Raw genomic sequence first — 26373 nt, 5'->3', positions numbered from 1 at the left:
ATCCCTGTTTCCTGGCCTCATCACCAGAGTCTGATCTACTCTGGGGCTCCACTTCACCAGTCAGATTCTGGCTCTCAAGCTTGGAAATATGTGTTACTTTCTGAATTCGGGTTCTCCTTGTGAAATGTCATAAAGCACGATGTTTATCTAAGCTAGTTCAAATGTTTGCTTTTCTTCCCTTTTGATTCCTTTATATAATATTGCGCCATATAACTCCAGTTTTCCCATACATTTAATGTTTTAATTTTCTTGTTGGTGATTTTTAATTTTCTTAGCTGAAAATGAGTAGTTTGAGAGATTATGATATGAGAAAGCCTTGCCATGCCTTCCATTAGCCTCATCCCAAATTCCTGATCCCTGAGAACATCATGCCCTCCCTTCTGTTCCAGTCTTGTCTGGGCTCCCCTTCTGGTCTCAGGAAAGATGATAGCTCCTTTGCATACTGAACCTGGAATTCCCTGCGCACACTTGTTAAGAAGGAAATAGCCCATTGAATACAAGAAGTATCTGCTATGGTGAGGCTCAAGGAAGTTCTGCACAAATGCAAATATTCTCGGGTCCTCTCACCTCCCTCCAGCGGGCCAAATCCACTGGCGGGGCAGAAGAAGCCTTGTGTGCCAGGGCTGTGGCCAAGAATCTTCTCGTTCCCACTCCAGTCTGCAATGTGTCTCAGGCTCATCGCTTCCCCTGTCATTTAAGGCGTAGGGGGCGGAGCCTGACGTGCTATCCAATCAGGGGCGCTGGGGCGGGGCCCCGCGCACTGTCCAATCAGTCGCGCAACCGACGCCCTGGCTGCGGACGTTCAATCTTCTCGCGGGACTTTCATTTCTCGCGTACGCAGTTCTCGGTTTGGCTTTACTGCTCCCAGAGGCCGCAAGTGTCTCCGCTGCGACCTGTGTGGCGCTGTTCCCTGCTCCGGCCGCGGGCTCCGTGGGAGGGACGCCGAGACACCCCGGGAGCCGGGAAATGGTGAGTGTGCGGGGCCGGGCGTCCGGATCCGGGGAGGAGGGGCTGGTCGGGACCGCCGGAGCCGGGCTGTGGCCGCGGGACCCGGGCCTCCCTGCGGTCAGCGGCGGAGTCCGCGGCCCCGAGTCGCCGCGGGCGCAGCTCGGCCCTCGGCGCGCCGCCGGCCCGCGGGGTGGGGCCGGGCCCCGGCGTCCCGTCTCGTCCTGTCTCGTCCCTGCGCGCGGCGACCTCGGCCCGGCCCCGAAGGCCTCCCTGTGCAGCTCCGCGCCCGCGGCCCCGCGCCTGTCCCAGGTCGTGCCGTGGCGACGACGGGGTCGTCAGGAGAAAGTCGCGACGCGGTCTGTGGGCTCCCTTTGTGGTGGGAGATGTGATCGGTAGGGTTCCCCAGTACCCCCTTTTCCTCCGGGAGGCCCCCGGCCCCCTGAGTTTTCCGAGTGTACAGGAAGCAGGGTCTTCAGTCCACGGCCCTGGCCCCCATCCTGGCTCTCTCTAGGGCGGGCAGTAAATCCCGAAATTTCTGATTCCCTCCTGGCATTCCGAAACGTCAACCTCTCGCCTCCGGTTCGCGACATTATGAAGTATTTCTCCTTCGTTCTACATTCCAAACAGACATCGTGTTTTGGTTATCACTTTTCCACAAAGCGACGGATGGCTCTTTTTATAAAGCTTTGTTTTCTCTTTGTGGCCTTTTCACTTGAGAGGAAGGCAGAGAATAGCCGCCAGACACTCCGCTGTAAAAAAACAACAACAACAACAACAAAAAAAAAACAAACCCTTTGTGTCTCTCACCTCCTTTTATCTTTCCTAGGCACAGATCCTTTATCAGAATGTCTTTGAGTTGAGGTTCCCCTTTGGAAACTTTACTGGGTGCTGTGTCTTCTGTGGACTCTCCTATCTTTTTCTCCTTCCTGGAAGGTTTCAGAACTGCCTGGGGCTTACCCAGGGTGCTGGTAGCAACTAGATCTCTTGGCAAGTCTAGTAAATATCAGCCCCTAGGTCACTCCTCCCAGAGGACAGCCTGAAGTGGTGGGGAGGAACCGGTCAGAGTTTGCAGCTGTGTGCCCTGGGGCTTGGGGAAATCTCCTGGTTTACCCTTCCTCTAAATAGCCACCCTCTGGGGACACTCAGCTTTTCCTCCCCCCAACCCTAGTTTCCATTCTTTGGGAACACTTTGGTGGTCAATTGCGTTACTATTATTGAGGGGTGAGAAAAGAAAAGAACTTTCATTAGAGAAATGAAAGTCCTATTAAACGATCTTGCCCCTAGAGACATTAAAATGAGACAGCAATCTTGTTCTCCTCCCTCACCTGCCTCGAGTTATGTAGTCATCTCTTCACACTGCTTGCTGTTGTCACAACTTAAACCCTATAGCTTAACAGTCCAATGTTATTTTTGCGAACTAATGGTAATTCCTAATAACTTTGTATGGGCCCACTCCCCATCCTCCTTTTTGGGGCACTTTGGGTCATATTTTGTGCTTCAGTTTCTATCTTTAAGCTCAACGGGAGAAAAATCCAGAAATGATTCCTCCTGTCCTTTGGATTTTCTCAGCCTTGTGAAGGGAGAAAAACCATCCCAAAGGATGAGAAAAATCTACCCCGTTGAGGTAGCCCAGGACCTGAAAAAGGAAATGCACTTGGGGGGGGGCATTTTAAATACATTGTGACAAGAAACTGTGGTAGAGAAATTGCTAAATTACAAAGATTCACCAAAACATTAGTTTCTGTCTCTTTTTTTTTTTTCACAAGGTAGAGAATTCAATAACTGCTCTGTTTCCTGCTATCTGGACTTGGTAGATTAATACTAAATTTTATGAGACAGGAATTAGCTACACCCAGAAGTACTTTTCTATGACTATTTGTTTACTAAGTGATTTATTATCATTGAAATAATAATTAAATGATATCTTTGTCCTCTGAGGGGATAGACACTCATACTTTTCCTGTTGAGCTATAAGTGCCGCACAGTTTCCTTCCCTCCTACAAATGTAAACACTGAGTTTGAATGATTTTGCTGTATTCTTCAAACATGGGTATTTTCTTTAAATATCCATGTAAGGTATGAAAGGGGAAGTGAGTCCCCTTGACTGGGAAGCAGAGATCTGGGGCCAGTGACTCCAAGCTAAGGCCAGTCTTGTTCCTGCAAAGGGAGGTCATTGCAGGCCCAGTTGGTTCTTCCTGGGGAGCCTCCCCTGCAGGTGTCACCGGTGCTCACACTGCCCTTGGGAGGAGCCCTTGGTCCTGAGAAGCTCAGAGCTCTGGGAAGTTGGGGACCCAAGGGCAGATGGGGTTGGGGTGATGCTCTGTCTGAGGTTGTAGTAGTTTATTGTTGGGGGGCCACTACTAGACATTCTTAAGTAAAATAAATCTGGATTTAGGTAAGAAGTGACTATTCTAAAGGAGTACTGCAAAAGGGGGAAAGCATCAAGTAGAAGATCTGCAGGCATCTCAAAGTTTAGGGAGAGCAGTGCCTTTCTTTTAAAGGGAAGAACAAACAAGATTAGAGAGAAAGTGGGAGGGAGACGGCAGGATGGAAGGTGCAAAATCTTATCCTAGATCAGAGACTGTTTTACCCTGAGGTCAGCTGTTCTTCAGAGGGGTCATGAAGGAGGGGTTCCCTGCTGGCTCAGGCTGAGGGTGGGTCAGAGTTCAGGAGCCTGGAGGAAGGAGAGAAACTTAAGCAAAGTATTCATCCAGTAGCACAGTTTTGCCTCTTTTGAATTTTAAGTAATTTAATATTACCATTACTATACTATTTTTCTTTTTTGAGACAGAGTCTCGCTTTGTTGTCCAGGCTAGAGTGAGTGCCGTGGCGTCAGCCTAGCTCACAGCAACCTCAAACTCCTGGACCCAGGCGATCCTCCTGCCTCAGCCTCCCGAGTAGCTGGGACTACAGGCATGCGCCACCATGCCCCGCTAATTTTTTTTTTTTATATATATATATCAGTTGGCCAATTAATTTCTTTCTATGTATAGTAGAGACGGGGTCTCGCTCTTGCTCAGGCTGGTTTTGAACTCCTGACCTCGAGCAATCCACCCGCCTCGGCCTCCCAGAGAGCTAGGATTACAGGCTACAGGCGTGAGCCACCGCGCCCGGCCTACTGTACTATTAATAGTAAATGCAGAAAAGGTCTTTTCTTTGATGGTTTCTTTGCCTGCCTGTTGCACACGTGCTGCTAAGGCTGTGGGTCACCTAGTATAGTCATTTATTCCACTGCTTGATTTGTTTCAAGTTTATTTTTATTTATTTTAGCGTATTATGTGGGTACAAGTGTTAAGGTTATGTATATTGCCCAAGCCCCCCTCAAGTTTATTTTTTGATCTTGCGGGCAATGTGATCTTTTTTGTTGGTGTGTGTCGCTTGCTCTGGTGTGTGTCGCTCTGGGCTAGAGTGCAGTGGCATGATCATGGCCCACTACAGCCTCGAACTGCTGGGCTCCCACAATCCTCCTGCCTCAGCCTCCCAAATAGCTGGGACTATAGGCACCGACAACCATGCCCAGCTAATTTTTACCTGTGTTGTATATTTTTCTTTTCTTGTTTTTGAGACAGTGGCTCTGTTTCCCTGGCTAGAGGGCAGTGTCATCATCCTAGCTCAGTACAACCTCAAATTCCTGGGCTCAAGCGATCCTCCTGCCTCAGCCTCCTGAGTAGCTGGGACTACAGGCATGTGCCACCACACCTGGCTAATTTTCTATGTTTTGTAGAGATGGGGTTTCACTGTGTTGCTCAGGCTGTTCTCAAACTCCTGGCCTCAAGTGATCCTCCCACTTTGGCCTCCCAAATTGCTAGGATTACAAGTGTGAGCCACTGCAACTGGCTTGTTTCTCTAATTTGATCCTGAGATCTCTGTCTGGAGACTGGCTATGAACTCTGCCTCTGCCCTGGTGGGCCTCTAGGAGTTTGGCTGTGTATGGTTACAATGTTCCTTTCAAGGGATACTTCTTTATCCTTGCGAGGGGCCTAATGCCTAAATGCCAGACCCATGGCCAGGTGTCCTTCTCACAGGACACTTGTCTATACCGGCAGGTGCCCCGTAGCTCTTATGGGACTGTTGTCCAGTTTATTCCAGCCAAGACAGCCACCACGACAGTATTCCTACCAAGAGAGTTCTGACCACGATAGAAGTTAAATTTGGGTGTATCTGGCAGGTGACAGAGAAGGCAACTCAACAAAACATGCAAAATATAGAAACCAAGTAAGAGATCCCAGAGAAGAGAGCAGCATGCCTTGTAGACCAGTAGGAAGGGGAGCCGTCCATGACACACATGCTCTGAGAGAGAGAGTGACCCGTGGGCCAAAGCATTTCTGGAGGTCCAGGCATTCCCTAAGCTGGTTTCCCTCAGGCTATTCCAATTGGCGTGTTCAGAGCAAGCAGGCGGGAGTTGCGTGGAGTCACGCAGGGACTACGAGGTGGTCACCGCCGCATGTCTGTGCGTGTGAGTTGTGGGGGTCAGTGGGGCAAGTCAAGTGGGTGGTATCTAGCTGTCCCCTAGGGAGGTGGCGACAAGATGGTTGTATAAGGCAGGTGTCTGGTCTGACCACATTGAAGAACTGGGAAGAGGCAGAGAAACCTAGAAGCTGTGTGAGGGGTGACTGCGCCCTGCTTCTGTTATGAAAAACCTATATTTAGAATGGGTGTCCAAGGTACATAAAATGATAAGAATTCGGGATAATAAGGAAGTCTACATTAATCGATTATTGTATATTGCATATATAAAATATACCCTAATCTTCCCCTGCCTTTTTGTCTTAGAGTTGGCCATAAAGAAATTCTCTGACCTGTCTTGTCTGATTGCAGGTCCTAAGACCCCATTTCGGAAGGGGTCCTGCCCCATACCTAAGAGGAAGGAATGTTGTACACAGAGGGCAAGGATGATCTGAACAAACAGGCCTTGTAGGGTTTTTCCACGCGGTCTGTTAGTATTAGATCATGCCCTTTCTGTCCAATCCTATTTCCACACGGTTTCCCACGCTTTAATCACGCTGTCCACTGACGGCTCCATAAAAGGCCCAAGAGGATGAGGTACAGAGCGCTTCCGGTCAGCTGGATTTTCAGAGGCTCACAGGAAGGTGACCAAGAACCCAGCCACGTGCCAGGAGAATGGTGCACCCCAACGCCACGGGAGGGGACGCTCCTGTGCTTGGGAGCCCTCTAGACCTCCCCCTGTGTATCTCTTCGTCTGCCTGTGTCTTTTAGAAATCCTTGATAATAAACCGGTAAATATAAGTAAATGTTTCCCTGACTTTTGTGAGCCTCTTTAGCAAATTAAATAAGCCGAAAGAGGGGCTTGTAGGAACCCCAACTTGAAGCAGATCGGTCAGAAGTTCCAAAGGCCCAGGCTTGCCACTGTGGGCCAGCGTGGGGGTCAGTCTTGTGGGATCTGCCGCTGTCTCCAAGTAGGCAGCTGCAGACGTGAGTCGGATTGCCGAGCACGCAGCTGACGTCTGCTGCGGACTTGATTACTCACTTGGTGGTGGGGACAGACCCCCCCCCACATCTGGTCACAGAAGCCTTTTGTGTTGATTGTTGTGGGGTAAGAGCAGGGGAAAAACAGTTAGTGCTTTTTTTTTTTTTTTCCACTTCGATGATTGGCAGAAAATTGATGATTCTCCTGTAGCTAACCATGTGTCGCTGCCCCTTGTGTTGAAGTGTCTGTCATTACTGTCCGTCACCACCTGGCAATACCTGCTCTGTCACAGGTTCATGTACCCAATACATATCCTTGTTTCACATTTTGCCGTGTTCCTTTGGTCTGTCTGTCTCTCTCTCTGTTAATATCATATTGTCCTGACTACTATAGGTTTCAAGTCCTTGATGTGTGTTAGAGAAAGAGCCTCCATGTCTTAGTCACTTTTGGCTGCTGTGACAAAGAACCATAGACCGGGTACCTCAAACAACAAGAAGTCGTTTCTCAAAGGTCTAGAGAATTTCTTTTGGCCAATTCCAAAAGAGAAAGGCCAGGGAGGATTAGAGTATATTTCTAGTTTCTGTGGCCTGCCTTGGGGGAGAAAGAGGTTCTGGTCAACCAGGTCAGCAGACTGTCGGAGAGAGAAGAGATTCTGTTTTCCGAGGCCCGAAGCACTTCACCATAGTAACAGAGGACTGTCTTTCACTTTTATTTCTCTAAAGCTGTTCTGAAGCTGTTTCGGGAACCAAGGATGAAAGGCCAAATACCTTTTTAACCCTTTGCACTCGCTTGCTTTTTTCTCGATTCCTTTATTCTACTTGGGATTTAATTTTTTAAATATCCCAGATTTTACAAAGCGTAACAGCAGAATAAAAACTGGAGTTTCTTTTTATACAAACTTACTTATTTGGATTTTTTTATATTTCAAATTATTGATACATTCAAAGAGTAATTTTAATCTCTATAATTTTTGCTGATCGTGTTGAGTCACACTCGACATCCGAGTGCAAAGGGTAAAAGACAGGCTTATTGTTTTAGTCACTTAGGAAATAACAAGGGTTGTAGGCGTTATGACCCAGGAGCCGTGGAGAGACAAAAATATATATATATTTATGTATATATCTCTTACCCTGTTTTGTGAACAGAGATCACTTAAAACAATATCTGTCAACATATTTACATTTGTTATAGCATCTGTAGAACAAATAAGCCTATAGTACCAAAGCAAATATATGTAACATTTGGGTAAGGATAGATTTAAAGAAACAACTAATTTGTCCTATGAAGTCATTACAAACTTTTTCTCTCTCTCTTTTTTTTTTTAAGAGACGGGATCTCGCTCTGTCACCCAGGCTGGAGTACAGTGGTGTGATCATAGCTCACTGCAGCCTTGAACTCCTGGGCTCAAACAATTCTCTTGCCTCAGCCTGTAGCTGGGACTATAGGCGCGAGCCATAATGCCTAGCTAATTTTTTTTTTTTTTTTGGTACAGACGGTGGTCTCACCATGTTGCCCAGGCTGGTCTTGAACTCCTACCTGAAATGATCCTCCTGCCTCAGCCTCCCAGAGGCCTGGGATTACAGGCATGAGCCACTGTACCCTGCCTGCAAACATTTTTATATATTAATATATATTTTTATTAGTTTTATTATTCTTTCTTCCCTTTGCTCTACTGCTATTTGCACCTGTGATAAACTCGTGCAGATCTGTTTCACACAGAAATCAGTTGATGGTTGGTTGTATCCGATTCCTCCTCAGGCCAGTCATCTTCTTAGGTGTTGGATTCTGAGGAGGCTTTAACTCAGTTTTTTAATTGATTAAAAATCAAAATCAGTATTATCATAAGACTTACCATGAGTGAGTTGAATCTTACCAACTGTCGCGCCCGCCTCGCCAGCAAGGAAGACGCGGCAACTGGAGTTCTTCTGACAGTGCTTTAATGGGGTTCCCTTTAGACTCACATGATGCGGAAGACCCAGCCCGGCAGCGTGCAGGCCGCTATATACCCCAGAAGTACAACCCCTAAGCTGCGATAGGCCGCTCAACTGTCGAGCCACCAAAGCATTAGCCCATATCAGGACCCTTTGTTTGCATTCTCGCGCCACAGGGCAACCGACAATTATGCGTGCGCTGAACTTGTTAGCTGCTCTAGGCAAAGCCGGAAACAGGCGCCAACTTGTAATGGCGTTGACACCGCGCCCCACATCTCCCCCTGTTTTATTAATTTAATGAGAGCTGAGCAACCGTTCAGCACCATCCTTCGACCGTGCGATCAAGGTTGCAGAGCCTCACTTTCACCAGCAACCACCTATCCTCGTGCAATGAGCACAACTCGGAGGTGTGCAAAGGCTGGCTGTGGGATTGGAGACATGCCTTATTTGGTGCAATGGGAGAGACCCCTCAGAGTGCAAAGGCCATGTCTACTTAAATACCTGGGGGTAGGAGCGGGTGCAACCCAAAACTAGGCTAACCTTTTAGCATGGTCAACCACACCTGTGCAGACTGTCTCAGTTCAAGCGCAGCAAATGTCTGTGCCAATACCACATGGTCCGTGGCTGCAAGACCGAAACAAAGTCATAGAGCTAGGAGCTTCAACAGGAACAGGAATGTATCTAGGCAAGTAGGTAACAATGGCAGAGGGGTGAGACATGGCATTCTAACACAATGTATAATTGCACGTATTAGAGGAACAGTTCACATGTGTACCAGAGGGTTTTTCCGTGGATACCACCCAGATAAACGGGGGCCAAACACAGACAGGTGTAGGGGCAAAGGTCGAGTTTCGCCCTCCCGCAATCACCCTCACAGAACCTTCAAAAGAGTCGCTAAGATTCCATGCGAAACTAGCATTCCCTGCCATACCCCCAGCCACCAATGGACAGGGGGGCCAAGTCTGTGCAGCTTCTGTTAACCCCACACAAAACACAAAGTCCCCTTCAAGGAGAAGGATCTATTTCCCTCCAGATTACTACTCTGTGTGTCCAACGGCATGTACGCAGTGTCCAAGGAAACATTAGTAGAAGAGAAGCGAGGGAAAATTGGTGAGTTATGTGTCACAGGCATCGGCAGAGGAGGCACTGACAGGATCCTCCAGCGTGGCTCCGCTGCCATCCTCGCGATCATCTATGCTGTCGTCAGGAGGAGTAGCCACTGGGTCCCCATGCTGCTCTGGAGGCTGCTGCACCGTTCTGGTCAGCCGCGTGGGCACCCAGATGGGATTGTCCTGGTCCTGTGGAAAAATACAAATAGCTCCCCTGGATCTCATTAACACTGGATCCGGGCCTTTCCATAGGTTAGACAACACATCTTTCCACTTCACTAATTCTTTCTGTGGCGGAGCAGGCATGACATGCCTGTCTGCTGCCGAACGTCCTTTGACATCTAAATTTAAAAAATTTAAAGTAAAGAGAGCAAAGGAGATGCGTCCTTTAGGTGAGGACTGTATGGCATCTCCCCCTTTTTGTTTTTGTAAGTACATTTTGAGCATGCCGTGAGCACGTTCCACGATGCCTTGCGCTTGAGGGTTGTAGGGAAGACCGGTACGGTGCTCCACACCCAAGCGAGTGCAAAACTGCTGAAAAGATTTTGAGGTATAAGCCGGGCCATTATTTGTCTTAATAACCCGGGGCTTGCCCCAGGCTGCCCAGGCTTCTAGGCAGTGAATGATAACGTAACTTGCCTTTTCTCCAGCCAGAGGCGTGGCATGAAGGACGCCTGAGCACGTGTCAACAGACACGTGAACATACTGAAGCTTTCCAAAGGATGGGACATGAGTTACATCTATTTGCCACATATGTAGAGGACGCAAACCCCTAGGATTCACGCCCGTATGAACAACAGTGCGATAAGGAGCACAACTTGGACATTGCAGTACAATCTCACGAGCATCTGCACGTGTGATGTTGAACTTAAGTCGTAAGGTTTTAGCTGGCACATGATAAAGTTTATGAAAGTCTATGGCGGCGGCGTAGCCATCAGACACCCAGAGGGCGCGAGTGGCGCGATTTGCCATAGCATTTCCTGCAGCCATAGGTCCAGGTAACAAGGAATGAGCTCTGATATGCTGAATGGAAAATGGGTTTTTTTTATTTTGAATAGTATTTCTAATTTCTGTAAATACAGAAAAGACTGTACTCTTGGCAAGAATGTGAAAGGAGTTTTCTAACTGTTTAATTGCGTTGACCACATAAAAGGAGTCTGAGATGATGTTGATAGGTTCAGTGATGGTACTGAGAACCAGACCGACTACGGCACACTCTACTAGCTGAGGAGAAGAATAGTTAAACTGTTTTGTATACACCTTGTCCTGAATGACATAGCTCCCAATACCCGTCTTAGAGCCATCGGTATACACATCTAAGGCATTAACCAAAGGTAACAGTGAAGTTACTCTTGGGAAAATAAGCTCGTTTTTCATTGCAAACTGCAATAAGGCATGTCTGGGATAATGGTTGTCAATGCTCTCTGGGAAGGTGCATCTCAATATGGCCCATGCATCAAGATTGGCACATAAGGTGTTTACCTGATTGGCAGTATATGGACAAATCAGGCTATCAGGGTGACGCCCAAAATGGGACACAGCCAAACTAATACCCTTTAAAGCTATCTTGGCCACACAGGTAGGATAATGGCCAATCACCTTTCCTGGAGAGGCTTGAGGATGCACCCATAAAAGTGGACCATCCTGCCAAAGCACTGCCGTAGGGAGCCTGGGAGTAGGGAGTACACAGAGGGAGAAAGGATCATGATGTTGAATGCGCACTAGTTGCGCCTTTTGAATGGCTTTTTTTACCTTATGAAGAGCCTTTAGGGCCTCAGGAGTCAAATTTTTAGGAGACGTGATGTGTGAGTCTCCCTCTAGAATCTGAAATAATGGCTTCAGTTCTGCTGTGGTAAGACATAAAAAAGGTCGAAGCCAATTAATATCCCCTAGCAGTTTTTGAAAATCGTTTAATGTTTTTAAGGCATCTCTTCGGATGGACAGTCTTTGAGGCACAATTTTGTCAGGGAGAATGCTACTACCAAGAAACGCACCTACTTCTCCCTCTTGCACCTTTTCTGGAGCGACCAGCAAGCCTTTTTCCTTTAAGTGAGCCTGAAGGGACGCATAAGCTTGGCGAAGTACGCCATTATCACAATGACACAAGAGAATATCATCCATATAATGTATAATTTTTACCTTTGAAAACTTCTGCCTAACTGGCTGGATAGCTGAGGCCACATAAAGTTGGCACATAGTGGGACTGTTAGCCATGCCCTGAGGCAAAACCTGCCATTGATATCTTGCATCAGGCTGCTCATGGTTTATGGAAGGAAGCGTGAATGCAAATCTGCTTTTATCTTGAGGGTGCAAGGGAATAGAGAAAAAACAGTCTTTAATGTCCAAGATAATTAGACTCCAATGTTTAGGCAAAGCTGAGAGAAGGGGCAGTCCTCTTTGAATAGGCCCCATAAGCTGCATCTGGGCATTAATCGCTCTAAGGTCATGCAACAGTCTCCATTTACCAGACCTTTTCTTAATCACAAAAATAGGAGTATTCCAAGGAGATTGAGAGGGTTCAAGATGCCCAAGAGTAAGCTGCTCTTGCACTAGATTATGGGCCGCGAGTAACTTTTCAGAGGGTAAGGGCCACTGAGGCACCCACACTGGCTCCTCTGTATTCCAGGGTATGGGCAGAGGATCCCCAGCGGCAAGCGGCCCCTAAGAAAAAAAACCAGCCCTTCCCAAGGCGGGGCATGCGGAGGTGGGCGGTACCGCTCACAACCTGCCGCTTCCTGAAAAACCGGTTCCTCTTTCTCTTCTAGTTCCTCCCCCGCCTCCTCCCCTGAACTTGAGGAAGTAAGAGAAGAGGAAGAAGAGGAATCATCCTCAGAAATATTTAATTTCTTAAATTCTGACAGAAAAAGGCTATCTCCTCTGTCTACTGTCCTGTCCTTTCCTTTGTTATTTTTATTCCTGGTACTTTTACATTTCTTTCTCTCCCTTTTCTTCTTTCTCTCCCTTTTCTTCTACCTCTCCCTTTTCTCCTTTCTTCTTTCTCTCCCTTTTTTCCTTTCTTCTTTCTCTCCCTTTTTCTCCTTCTTTCTCTCCCTTTTTCTCCTTCTTTCTCTCCCTTTTTCTCCTTTCTTTCTCTCCCCTTTCTTCTTTCTTTCTCTCCCCTTTCTTCTTTCTTTCTCCCTTTTCTTCTTTCTCTCCCTTTGCAGGTCGGGCTGCGCTTTCCCTCCCTGCATTTTCCTTTTTTGAGCTCTATATTCCTTTTTTCCACCTTTTACCGCGGTACTTCCCTTACTGCTTCTCTCTGAGCTTGCGTCTTGCAAGTCACTCAGTGCACTTTGGCTAGCTGCTACGCGCGGGCCTGAAGTCTCATCATACAGGCATTTTATGATAATAGGCCACAAAAAGCGCCGCAGCAGAATATTACCCATTTTTTGGAAGCAGGGGAGTTTTGGCCGTCCCACACGTCAGTTCTGAACTCACCTCTGTCGAGGTCGTCTCCGCTGGTGCTTCAAAGTTGCACGAGGTCCCGGGTTTCGGCACCACTTGTCGCGCCCGCCTCGCCAGCAAGGAAGACGCGGCAACTGGAGTTCTTCTGACAGTGCTTTAATGGGGTTCCCTTTAGACTCACATGATGCGGAAGACCCAGCCCGGCAGCGTGCAGGCCGCTATATACCCCAGAAGTACAATCCCTAAGCTGCGATAGGCCGCTCAACTGTCGAGCCACCAAAGCATTAGCCCATATCAGGACCCTTTGTTTGCATTCTCGCGCCACAGGGCAACCGACAATTATGCGTGCGCTGAACTTGTTAGCTGCTCTAGGCAAAGCCGGAAACAGGCGCCAACTTGTAATGGCGTTGACACCGCGCCCCACAACCAACAACACTGTATTGTATTATGATTGTTGTGTAATTCAGTGTCAGAACAGCAAGAATTATTTTTTCCTCTCAACAGAATCTACCCTTGCGTATATACCAGGTATTGTTAAGGACAGGTGTCATTGCAATTAGCCATGACTTGGTTATTACTGGATTCTAACTTACCTGGAGACAAAGCCAATCACCGTGTCTCATGTTACTGGCCTGTACTGAGACTGGTTTCCACTGGTTGTTATATAGCAGGACCCACCTTCCCCCTCTACAGGGAAGCCATGAGTTGTTTCCAGAATAGTTGCTATCCCCGCTAACTGCACTGTAGACTATGTTTTAGCTTGTGCTATTCCAGGGGTGGGGACAGTTCTGGTCCATAGATGTAAATTGCAAGTGTCCCTGAGAAGTTCCATAACTTTGGAAGGTTGTTAGATATCCATACCCCTTGAGCCTCACGAGTCAGGAGACAGACCACAGGAAAATAGCAAAATCTGAAACAAGGACATCTATTTAAGGTACATGAACCTGGGACAGAGCAGATAGTGCCAGGTAGTGACAGAAATGATAGACACTTCAACATAAGAGACGGGGACACATGGTTATCTATAGGATAATAATCAATACCTGCCCATCATCTAAGTGAAAAACCACGAACTGCGTTTTCCCTGCTCTCACACCATGACAGGTGGTGGCCGCTGCTTTGATCTCATCGGGAACCCGTTGTCTTTCTCTATTTCTGTTGAGTAGCTTTTCATCCAGCCAAACAAGGGTGATGTGTGTTTGTGCATAGCACACGATAGCATGTTGGGGTGTGTTGCCATTATATTTTGTCCTTTATAACCAGAGACCTTTCTGGTCAGTCAAGGTCTACAGCTACACAATGATCAATCTATTGGGAGTTGTACGCCATGTGGTTTGTAGTCCTTGGAAATTTTTTTCCAAATGCTATCCTTTATAATTAGATGTGTCTTGAAAATTTAAGAGTCAAAAGATATTGGTACAATACTAGAGTTCCATTTAGTCACTAACATGTGGTCCAGTTGATCAGCATGTCTTATGACCAGAATGTCTTCCAGAGAGATGTCACTCAAGTTTGCAGGCCGCCATTCGACCTCGTCAGGAGGTTACAAGAGCAAGGGCAGTTTTGGCAAACATATGTAATATGTCCCCTCTGGGCAACTGGTATGATCGTGTTAAGAGATAATGCCATTCTCTTGCTCTGAGCTTCTCTCAAAGTATTAGTTCAATGTTGCATTTTCCGTGTTGCATAACCCCATTATTCATTTCCTTGCCCTGAGCTATTCTTTCTTTTCTCCATTTGTCATTTGTTTTTACCCAGACTTTTCCACCTCTGGAAGGGACATAGGTTCAGCCATCGTGCTAGTCCAGATTACAGGCAGCGACATTAGTCTAGCCAGTGCCCCCTTCAGCCCACACCCATTCCTGTAAAGTTCATTTTATTACAGAACTTTTCTGGGTATTGGCATTCTTACTAAAGATGTTTTTTTGACATTATCCTAAGATGTGTGCATCTCAGGTTTTATGATTATGTTTTATACTTCAGTCATCGAGGCAGTTTCAGTTAATGTCCAATAATAAATTAGTAATTGCCTCTCAAGTGGTATGTCCCAGGCAGCAGCATTTGGAAATTTTTTTGGTCTAAAATCCCAATGGTTGCCACTAGGAAGCACTTTTGCCAAATGCCACAGTCGGTATGAGTTTGAGTGGCACTTGTAAAATCATATTAGAGGCCGGGTGCGGTGGCTCACGCCTGTAATCCTAGCACTCTGGGAGCCCGAGGTGGGTGGAATGCTCGAGGTCAGGACTTTGAAACCAGCCTAAGCAAGAGCGAGACCCTGTCTCTACTAAAAATAGAAAGAAATTAATTGGCCAACTAATATATATATATAGAAAAAATTAGCCGGGCATGGTGGCGCATGCCTGTAGTCCCAGCCACTTGGGAGGCTGAGGCAGCAGGATTGCTTGAGCCCAGGAGTTTGAGGTTGCTGTGAGCTAGGCTGACGCCACGGCACTCATTTTATCCTGGGCAACAAAGCGAGACTCGGTCTCAAAAAAATAAAAATAAAAAAATAAAATCATATTAGAGAGGAGATCAGAGGGACCCAAACATGTCAAGAGGGCTTCTGGGTTTTTTTGTTTTGTTCTTTTTGTAAACAGGGTTCCACTAAGTTGTCCAGGCTGGTCTTGAACTCCAGCGCTCAAGCAATCATCCCAGCCAGTCCCCAGCCTCCTGAGTAGCTGAGATTACAGGGGCATACTGCCATACCTGGCCACTGTTTTGTTGGTTTAGACATAGTCGGTTTTTATTCAGGTCCCCACTCAAACATGGCTTTCTTTTGAGTAATCTTAAAGATAAGAATTAGTAATATTAATATTTCCTGATGTGGAATGTGTGTTTTCCAGAATCTAAATAAACCAACTAAGAGCTGGGCTTTGGTTTGGTGTTAGGGATGGGCAGTGAAAGTAGTTTTATTTTTAGTCATTTGTAGACTACCCCAGTTGTGTCCTGCCTGGGTTATTTCTTAGAATTTTATCATTTAGGCAGGCTCTCTCGTCTTTGTCTGATTCATTAACCAGACTCATTTGGTCTTGTGAGTCACCATTGTTTTTATTTTACATATATATATATTTTTTCCCCCAACATTCACCTTATATAAAAACCATTGTTTTTAAATTAGTCCTACCCTGTTCTTTAGTTTTCGACAGTATCATAACATCATCAGTAGAGTGAATTATTACACACAGGATCTGTGTCAAGTTCAAAACCCAGCTGAACAAATTGTGACTGTGAGCTGTTGAATTTAGATAACCTGTGGCAGTATAATAAATGTAAATTGGGATCCTTCCCACGTGAAAGTTAACTGCAGTTGTTTTTGTTGTTTTTTTTTTTTTTTTAATTGAGATAGAGAAGAAGTATTGGTAAGATCAATCACTGAGTACCAGTCTCCTTTTAACCATGGCAAACCATGTCTGGGACTGTTGAGGGTACAGGCTGTATAACTTTATTTATTTATGTGTCAGCAGTCTACTGTTGGTCTCCATGAGCCATCCACTTTTTTCACAGGCCACACAGGGCTGTGAACAGAGAATTTGTTGGTGCCAGCACTGTAGCGTTTAGTGTGTCATTGATGAAAGTGGTAATCTCTTTCTGTCCGCCGGGTATTCTGTTTTGTCTTCATTTAACCATCTCTGTGGGTTTGGGCAGTTTTAGTGGTTTCCATTTAGTATTGCATGCTTTATGTTTTACAGCATTAGGTATGGGAAGCAGTCCTCAGTCATGATATCCATCCTGATAACACATTCAGGTAAAGGAGATGTGACTATCTTACATAAAATTTGCTTAAAAGTCCCAATTTTCTTTCTTTTCTTTTTTCTTTTTTTTTTTTTGAGACAGAGTCTCACTCTGTTGCCCTGGCTAGAGTGTGGGGACGTCAGCCTGGCTCACAGCAACCTCAAACTCCTGGGCTCAAGCAATCCTCCTGCCTCAGCCTCCCGAGTAGCTGGGACTACAGGCATGCGCCACCATGCTTGGCTAATTTTTTCTATATATTTTAAGTTGGCCAGTTAATTTCTTTCTATTTTTAGTAGAGATGGGGTCTTGCTCTTGCTCAGGCTGGTTTTGAACTCCTGACCTTGAGCGATCCTCCCGCCTCGGCCTCTCAGAGTGCTAGGATTACAGGCGTGAGCCACCGCGCCCAGCCAAAAGTACCAGTTTTCATCGAAACCTTTATCTTAGTCCCATCCACAGTTGTATTTCTATATCATCTCAATTCAGGCTTAGACCCTGTAAGATTTTGCCAGTAGGCTTTGGAATCACAGTGTATAGGGGTCCCGTGTCAAGGAGTCTCACAAAGGTTATTTTTCTTCCACTTGCACATTCTATCCACACATGTATATGGCCTGTGGTCCCCAGCTAGGGGTTGGGCTGGGAGACCTTGGCCTCTCTGTCCACTGTTACCTTGATTAACCAGTCTAACCATTGTCCCAGGTGTTTAAGGTGGGGGTTTTCATTGTAATCTTTACCTTGTGGCTTTTTAAATTCCTCCAAAGTGGGATAAATGTAGTAGAATTGTTGGGGACCTTTTCAGGTTTGGAAGCTAGTGGGGGGTCCTGTTGGCCCACCCAACCTTCAGTAGTGTTGCATCCATACAACACTTTGTTTCAGCACTTTTGATAGCTACCATATTTATTGCCCTTTGTTTTATTTATTTATTTTAGAGGCAGGGTCCTGCTGTGTTGCCCAGGCTGGAGTACAGTGGTATATAGTCCTAGCTGACTGTAACCTTGAACTCCTGGGCTCAAGTGATCCTCTTGCCTCAGCCTCTTTGAGTAGCTAGGACTCAGCCTCATGCCAGCACGCCTGGCTAATTTTTTATTTTTTGTAGAGACGAGGTCTTGCTATGTTACCCAGGCTGGTCTCAAACTCCTGACCAGAGGCGATCCTCCTGCCTCCGCCTCCCAAAGTGCTGGGATTTCAGGTGTGACCCACCGCGGCTGGCCCATTTGTGATTGTTTAATAGTGAGCTGTGGGTCCTATATCAATGTAAACATGGTTTGTTTTTTTTCCACTCTGTAGTATTTAAAACCAAAGGTACTGCTCCAAAATTAGTTACTTTTATAATCTATTTTGATAAAGATTCTTCAGAGAGCTGATGATACCAGCGCAGAAAATGAGACTTTTTTTTCAGATTATACCTTCTAGTTTCAATAGTTTTTGGTTTTGCCCTTTCCCCACATTGACTGCCTTTTTGTAGCCTTAGAGGTACTCTTGCTTGCGTTGACACAATTTTCCCTCTTGTGGACGGCTTGGAGGCCGGTGTCCTGGGGCCAGACACATCAACGTCTGAGTGTGGTCCCATGTCATGGCCTGAGTCAAGCCCTGAGCCAGCGTTCTCATTTAAAAGACTTTCATTTTAGTTATTACAGATGGTAATGAGCAAGGGATTGTGTGTTTAGCATGCTTCTTCTTATTTTGTATTTTCTTGTGTCTCCAATGAGCCTACTCCTTGGGAGCTGGGTCTTCCACTGTCTCTAAATGTCATTGGTAAATTTTACTGTTAGTAACCGAATGCAGCGTAGTTGCTGTTTTATACCATGGGTGACGGGGCCGCTGTCCAGGGATCAAAGGTTCCTCATGTCCCACTCATTCATCCTTTCTCTTCCCAAACCACATTTCTGGGCCCCAGGGCCATTCTAGCAAACCCCTCAGCTGGCACCAATTGTATGAGAAAAACTCACACTTTTTTTTTATTCTCTCACTCAACAGTCAACACAGCAGACTTCTGTGCCCAAATGTGTGGGGGTTTCTCCCCACCAACAAGTAATCAGTTCCGCAGGTGACACCAGCTGGGGGTCTGCCAATCCAATCTAATTCTGAAGCTGTCTACCTGGAGACAGCAGCAGATCCCACAGGTTGAGGGCTCAGTCGCACAAGATGTCCCCCCCCTTCAAACAGCACTGGGCAGTCTGGGCCTCCAGAACTCCGACCAGCTGACTTCCAGTCAGGGTACCCACAGCCCCATCTTTAGGCTCGATTAATTTATTGGAGTGGCAAACAAAATTCAGAGATGCAGGTTTACTGGTTTATTATGAAAAATATTTTAAAAGATACAAAGAAACATGTAGACAAAGAGATTACAGTGAAATCTGGAAGGATCCCCGGGGTGGAACTGGGCCACACCTCCCACCCCCAAGCATGGGGTGTGTATGGGGCTTTCTCCGATTCCTGGGTGTGTATTTAGGTGCTTTTGAATACCCTGATTTCTGCAGGAAATTTTCTTTCCAGCTTCTCCCAGGCTTTAGGTGTTGTGTCGCATGCCTCAACCATCATCTGTTGTCCCCGCTGGCGGCAGGCTTTTCATTTATTTTACAGTATTTTCAAGCAATTCCTGCTAGTTTTTCACTCTGATTGGATTAGCAAAACAGGGAAGAGTATTTTTTCAGCCCCTGCCTAGCACCGTGTTCTAGAATGGGTTTGGCTCCTTCTAGTCACGTGTCTTAGCTCTTCCCAAGCCTCAGGGGGCGGAGCCTGGAGCTGCATCACAATAGGGGGCTGGGGCGGGTTGAGCTTATCCAATCAGGTGTGACTGGGAGCCAGTCCTTTGATGCTCAGCCTCACTTGGGGGGCGAATCCCCACTCAGTGTGTGGGGGTCGTGCATGGGAGGGGCTGTGGTCTGTGGGGTTCCCAGTCCCTCCCTCTCCTTTTAAAAATTATAGCTCACTGTAACCTCAAATTCCTGGGCTCAATCAATCCTCCTGCCTCAGCCTCCTGAGTAGCTGGGACTACAGGTGCGCTTACTACCCTGGCTAATTTTTCTATTTTTAGTAGAGATGGGATCTTGCTCTTGCTCAGGCTGGTCTCAAACTCCTGACCTCAAGTGTTCCTCCTGCCTTGGCCTCCCAGAGTGCTAAGATTACAGGCGTGAGCCGCTGCTCCTGGCTGAGGCATTGTGATTTGTTAACGGAAAAAAACCCAAACTCTCTAAAATAAATAGGTTCATTCTGAGCAGACTGTGAGTGACAGAAACCCAAGAAGCCTTGAGTAAGGGGTCCCCCTGAGGTAGGATTACAATTTGGTTTGATACATTACAGGGAGACTGAAAGTGCAGCTTGACAATGTTCTCTGTTAGTGTAGTCACAAAAGATGAGCTTAATTTCTCAACTAACAAGTTCTGACAACACGTGAAATATTTTTTTTTCCAGAGAAGCTCATTAGAGATTGGGTACCTGGAGTGTTTTGGGGGGAGTTCATCATGTAGGCACCCTGTATTGTGTATGTAACAAAATCCCAAACTGTCACTGAACCTAAAAGGGGGGTTCAATGTTGCCAGCTGCTCAGAAAGCCAATTATTGAGACAGCGAGGATTGTCAGGAGGAAAGGATTTATTTCCGTGCATGTATCAACAGGGAGGGGAAGGTATGAACTGTCTTAAATCTGCCTCTCCTACCAGCAGGGTTAGGGCTTTTTTTTTGTAGGCAAAATAAATAATGCATGAGAAGTGTGAGCATTACTATATGTTTGGGGTAGAGTGCAGGGCACGCAAGTGCAATGAGAAATCACGCTAGTACACATGTCTCATGATCAAAAGGTGGCAGGTAAGTCCCTCCCAGTGTGGAGATTTTAGTATTATAATAAGCTAGGGGTTAATATTCGTTGTTCTCTCAGCCTTGTGTCCAGGCTCAGTGGGTCTTCCAGCATGGTTTGTGGTGAAGCATTGCTTATCTTGTCTTTTCCGGACTTTTCCAGACAAGCAGGTGGTGTGAGGCTTTGTAGGAGGTTTCACTATTCCTGGGAAAGGAACTCAGAAGGGAATGTATCAGTACAACAGAAAGTTATAAAGTTCTGCTGAGCAAACTTTGCTAAAGAATTCTTTGTCTATTTTCTGCCTAATTGAAACTGTAGCTGTTAAGTTACCAAGGCTGAGATGAATCTTGCTGTCAAAGCCACTTAGAGCTGCCAGCCCTAGCCATAATGTAAACACTGATAACTCATTTGAGATATGAGAGAACTAAAAACATTATTGAGAAAATACTTTTTTGCTTATAGAACCAGTTATAAAACTCTGAGAAGGAAAACAGGAGATCAAAAATTACCATATTTTTTCATAAACAGTTTAGGATCAGCAAGCTACTCTTATCATGTGGATTGGTGGATGCTCTCCCCAATTCCTAGATACCAGCAATAGGTGAGCATCTCGAGGAGGTGTTTTTAAGGATATGCAGTCTTAGAACCGCTAATATTACCTTTCTTGTGCACATTAAATGGTACAACTTTGTTATGACAGGTGCTTCAAAGTCCACTGTAGAGACAGTGTGTGGCAGGGTGTGACCCAGAAAGCACATATTACTCCCTGGAACCACCAATGAAAGGCGTGTTCATATATTGTTATTGCTTTACCCAGAGGTTAATTCTAGTATCATAGTTGCTGTGTAGGAGGAAGTGCACGTGAACAGAAAGTAAGAGTCTGATGACCAAATCATGGAATGAATGTTTGGAGGCTACAGTATAATGTGAAGTTTTTATTAATTGAGTATAGAGCTGCATTGCTGTCAGTCTCACCTGTTCTTCTCTACACATATCTGGGACGTTTCAGGACTCAGTGGCCTTTGAGGAAGTGGCTGTGAGCTTCACACAGGAGGAGTGGGCTTTGCTAGAGCCTTCCCAGAAGAATCTCTACAGAGATGTGATGCGGGAAACCATCAGGAACCTGTCCTCTATAGGTAAAGACTATTTCAGTTCATCACTTAGTGAATTAGGGAGCCATTGTTTCTTATGTATTGACACTGCTCCATAATTGGAAACATGGAGAGAGAATACTTTGAGAAATAAGCCAAGTGTAGTCACAATGTGCCGTGAACCTAGAATCTAATAATTTTTATATAATTTTGTACTAATTCATAATGATTTTTCTGGGTTTGTGTTTTAGGAAAAAAATGGAAAAACCAGAACATTGAAGATCACTACAAACACCAAGGGAGAAATCTAAGGTAATTTGCCCTCACATAGAAAATTCATTTGACAGTATTTTAGCATATCCTGAAATTTTAAAAACAGGCAAACAAAATGGATAAGTCTAGCTTCAAACTTATTATCTATAGGAAAATTTTCTCCAAAAACATTATAACACTTACATGTAAATAGTGTTTGCAAAAAAATTTCACTTGGAAACAGAATTAAGAAACTCTGTATATAAATATCACTGTGTAATAGCTGTGGTCGAGCCCTCTTGCAGAGCATTGAATCCATTATGTTCAAACAAATCAGACATGCCATCAAGTCTATACTTTCCATGATAATGTTAAAAATGTAAGTCTAATAGCTATTAATATAAAATCATTAATAAACAAATACTTAGTAATGTACTTCTTATTCTTTACAGAAGTCATACAGTGGAGAGACAGTGTCAAAGTAAAGAAGACAGTCAGTGTGGAGGAATTTTTAGCCAGATTCCAAATCATAAACCAAGCAAGAAATCTCCTAAAGTAAAACCATGTGAAAGCAGTGTGTGTGGAGAAGTCAGCATGGGTCAGTCATCCCTTAATAGGCACATCAGAGATCACCCTGAACATGAACCAAATGAATATCAGGAATATGGAGAGAAGCCACATACACGTGACCAGCGTTGGAAAGCCTTCGGCCCCCACCACTCCTTTCGAACACCTGAAATTATCCACACTGGAGAGAAACTCTATGATTGTAAGGAATGTGGGAAAACTTTCTTTTCTCTCAAAAGAATTAGAAGACACATGATAACACACAGTGGATATATACCATATAAATGTAAAGTGTGTGGGAAAGCCTTTGATTATCCCAGTAGATTTCGAACACATGAACGAAGTCACACTGGAGAGAAACCCTATGAATGTAAGGAATGCGGGAAAGCCTTCACTTGTATCACCAGTGTTCGAAGACACATGGTAAAGCATACTGGAGATGGACCTTATAAATGTAAGGTGTGTGGGAAACCCTTTCATTCTCTGAGCTCATTTCAAGTACATGAAAGAACCCACACTGGAGAGAAACCGTATAAATGTAAGCAATGTAATAAAGCTTTTGTTTCTTCCCCATCTTTACGAATACATGAAAGAACTCATACTGGAGAAAAACCTTATGCATGTAAGCAGTGTGGGAAAGCCTTCAGTTATCTCCCCTCCCTTCGATTACATGAAAGGATTCACACTGGAGAGAAACCCTTTGAATGCAAACAGTGTGGTAAAGCCTTTAGATCTATCAGTACCTTTCGAATACATGAAAGGACTCACACTGGAGAAAAACCCTATGAATGTAAGGAATGTGGGGAAGCCTTCAGTTGTATCCCAAGTTTTCGAAGACACATGATAAAGCACACGGGAGAGGGACCTTATAAATGCAAGGTATGTGGGAAACCATTTCATTCTGTGAGTCCATTTCGAATACACGAAAGAAGTCACACTGGAGAGAAACCCTATGAATGTAAACATTGTGGTAAAGCTTTTGTTTCATCCACGTCTATTCGAATACATGAAAGAATTCATACTGGAGAGAAACCCTATCAATGTCAGCAGTGTGGGAAAGCCTTCAGTTATCTCAACTCCTTTCGAACACATGAAATGATTCACACTGGTGAGAAGCCCTTTGAATGTAAACAGTGTGGTAAAGCCTTTAGATCTTCCAGTTCCTTTCGAATGCATGAAAGGACTCACACTAGACAGAAACCCTATGAATGTAAGGAATGTGGAAAAGGCTACTTTTGCCATGCAAGCTTTCAAAAACATATGATGACACACTGGAGGTGGACCTTATAAATGTATGTGGGAAATTTGATGTTCCAAATTCATGGGAAATACATAAAAGTACTTACACTAAAGAGAAAAAACATTTTGAATGTAAGCAGTATGGGAAAGCATTAAATTGTGTCAGTGCCTTTTGAATACATGAAAAAAATCATACTGGAAAGAAGCCATTTAAATGTGATTAGTGTGGGAAAACCTTCAGTTATCGCCACTGCTTTTGAATACATGACAGCACTTACTGGAGAGAAACCATATAAATGTAAACAGTGTGGGAAATCTTTTAGGTCCTTTTAATTTTGAATATAAGAAAGAAGTCAACTGGAGAGAAAAACCTATGGACTATAAGGACTATGGGAAAGTATTCTACTGTTGCAGTTACCTTCAAAGACATAAAGAGCTCACACTGGGGAAAAAACCTGGAGTGGACAACATGTGGTAAAGTCTTCACTGGCTTCACTTAATATCTAACATGTAAAAGAACTCACACTAGAAAGAAACACTATAAATATAAGAAATGTGGTAAAAGCTTCAGTTGTTCTAGTTCCTTTCAAGTACATGAAAGAACTCACCATGGAGAAAAAGCAAATACTTGTGAAAGGAACTCATATTCAAGAGAAATCCTATGTAAAGAATATGGGAAAGGTTTTATCATCATGTAGTCTTTCTATCACATATAAGACTGCATAGCAGAGAGAACCTCTGTAAATGTAAGGAGTGTGGGAAAGCCTTTAGTCATTTTAGCTCAATTTGAAGCCATGAAAGAACACATAGAAGAGGAAAAGCTCTTGAATATAAGCAACATCCCAAAGTCTTTAGTGAGCCCACATGCTTACAACAGTATGTAAGAATGCACACTGGATCAAAACCCTCTAAATGTGAAGAACGCAGGAAGGTTTTCAATTTTAACAAATACTCTCAATGTCATTTGAAAACGCCTAATGTAGCAAAATCTTATAATATGAAAAGCCTCATGCACACCAATTCATTTATAATACTCTAGAAATTATACAACCTTAAAGAAATGTAGAAGTAATAGATGGTGTTCATTAGTGGCTCATACTTAAAATAGTTCTGGACTATGGATATTTAATTCTTACTCTCACAAAGAAACATTTAGTTCATATAATTCTGTAAGTAATCTTAAAGCATTGTGCATGAGTTTAATAGGAAGTGTTGTTTTAGGTCAGTTAATACAATTTTTGTCTTTCCATTTTGAAGTGTGTTTAATCCATGTGTGAATTTAATGTTATTTCTGATATTCAGGTACATCGAATTTTTACATGGTTGTTTAATTGTTCTGTGATTGAGGGCCATTGAAAAATAAGTCCTTGTTAATAAATGTTGGCATATACCTACTGGCCTCATTTAGCAAGTTCATGATTTTTTTTTTTACCTATTATATATATTCCAGTTTTATGGGAACAACTATTTCCACCACCACCCTTTGGCACAATGAAGTTAATTCCATTTTCCTTCCTAATAAAGAGCTGGCTTCTATTTATATGTATGTAAAGTTTATCATAGACCGTAGTCTCATGAAAAGTATTATTTTCATCTGTTACTGTTTACTCTTTGTAATTTATTCTGGCTGTTATTTGTATAACTGATTTTGGGATGAGGAGAGAGCTGTGATAGGACAATAAAATCTAGAATTGGGAGATGCCATTCATGGATTGTGGTATGTCAATGTGGGTGATATTGGGAACTAGACTTTTCAGAATTCGTTTCTTTTATGATTCTACATTAGACTGCATCAATAGTCTAACTTCCAGGAAAGTTGGAAGGCAGAAGTAAAGAAGGTATTAGTCAGATTTTGGAGGCATCATATAGGCAGACAGATTCATATGGGCTGTGTGGACATGGTCATGTAGCTCATTCTCCTGATTCTTTGTTATGCCAATCAGGAGTGTCTTTTAAATCACCATCTACTTCTCCATGTTCTCAGGTGTAGGTTTCTATAGTTGTCTCTACAAGGTCCATATCAAAATTCCAACTGCCATTTGGATTTTTTTGAAAGCTATAATGGGTCCACCAAGTAACCAATTTGGATTCTCATGGTTGGGAATATCCTGATGATCTGACATGGCTCTTCTCTTAATTATGTTCATATAACATCCAATTTGTATATAAACACCTTTGCTCATATGGATAGTAACTGTTAATGATTCAGGATGAGAGATACAATGGTACCATCAAAAAAAGAAAGAAAAACAGCTATATGGAGCTTGTTCCCCTAATGCACTGTGCAGTGATGGTTTCATCCAATCCTTTTATGTGAGAATAAGCACCGTATACATCTCAGGAAGACTGTGGGTGTTTTAACTCAAAGCTGAATGTTATCTCTTATTTAATTTAATTAATTTATTTATTTAGAGTCTTGCTCTGTCACCCTGGGTAGAATGCAGGGGTGTCATCATAGCTCACTGCAGTCTCAAACTCCTGGGCTCGAGCAATCCCCCTGCCTCAGCTGGGAGTAGCTGGGACTACAGGCGCATACCACCATGCCCGGTTAATTTTTTCTATTTTTAGTAGAGACAGGGTCTCACTCTTGTTCAGGCTAGTCTTGAACTCCTGAGCTCAAGTGATCCTTCCACCTCGGCCTCTCAGAGTGCTAGGATTCCAGATGTGAGCCACCACACCCAGCCATCTGTTAGTTTATTTTGAATTATATTTGATTATGTGATTAATAATAATATGCATATCTCCCTCAAACAAAAGTTCTCTACATGTTCCTTAAAAATAGTACCGTGTTTCCCCGAAAATAAGACCTACCCATAAAATAAGCCCTAGCAGGATTTCTAAGCATTTGCACAATATAAACCCTACCCCGAATATAAGA

General features: G+C 44.4%; 1 protein-coding gene across 2 annotated transcripts; it reads left to right on the top strand.

Moving 5' to 3' along the window:
- Positions 1–830: 830 nt before the first annotated feature.
- Positions 831–24889, top strand: LOC105885534 (uncharacterized). 2 transcript variants are annotated; one of them, XM_075997991.1, is made up of 4 exons: positions 831–969; positions 21356–21482; positions 21689–21749; positions 22145–24889. In XM_075997991.1, the coding sequence occupies exons 1-4, from the start codon at positions 967–969 to the stop codon at positions 23544–23546; spliced, it is 1593 nt and encodes a 530-aa protein (XP_075854106.1). In that variant the 5' UTR covers positions 831–966; the 3' UTR covers positions 23547–24889. The 2 variants fall into 2 exon arrangements, with proteins under 2 accessions (XP_075854106.1, XP_012645968.1); XM_012790514.3 differs by having other exon boundaries at positions 22142–24889.
- Positions 24890–26373: the final 1484 nt, after the last annotated feature.

The sequence above is a fragment of the Microcebus murinus genome, chromosome 27, assembly GCF_040939455.1.
Source record: "Microcebus murinus isolate Inina chromosome 27, M.murinus_Inina_mat1.0, whole genome shotgun sequence".
Lineage (NCBI taxonomy): Eukaryota > Metazoa > Chordata > Mammalia > Primates > Cheirogaleidae > Microcebus > Microcebus murinus.
This window is presented reverse-complemented; position numbering and strand designations above follow the sequence as displayed.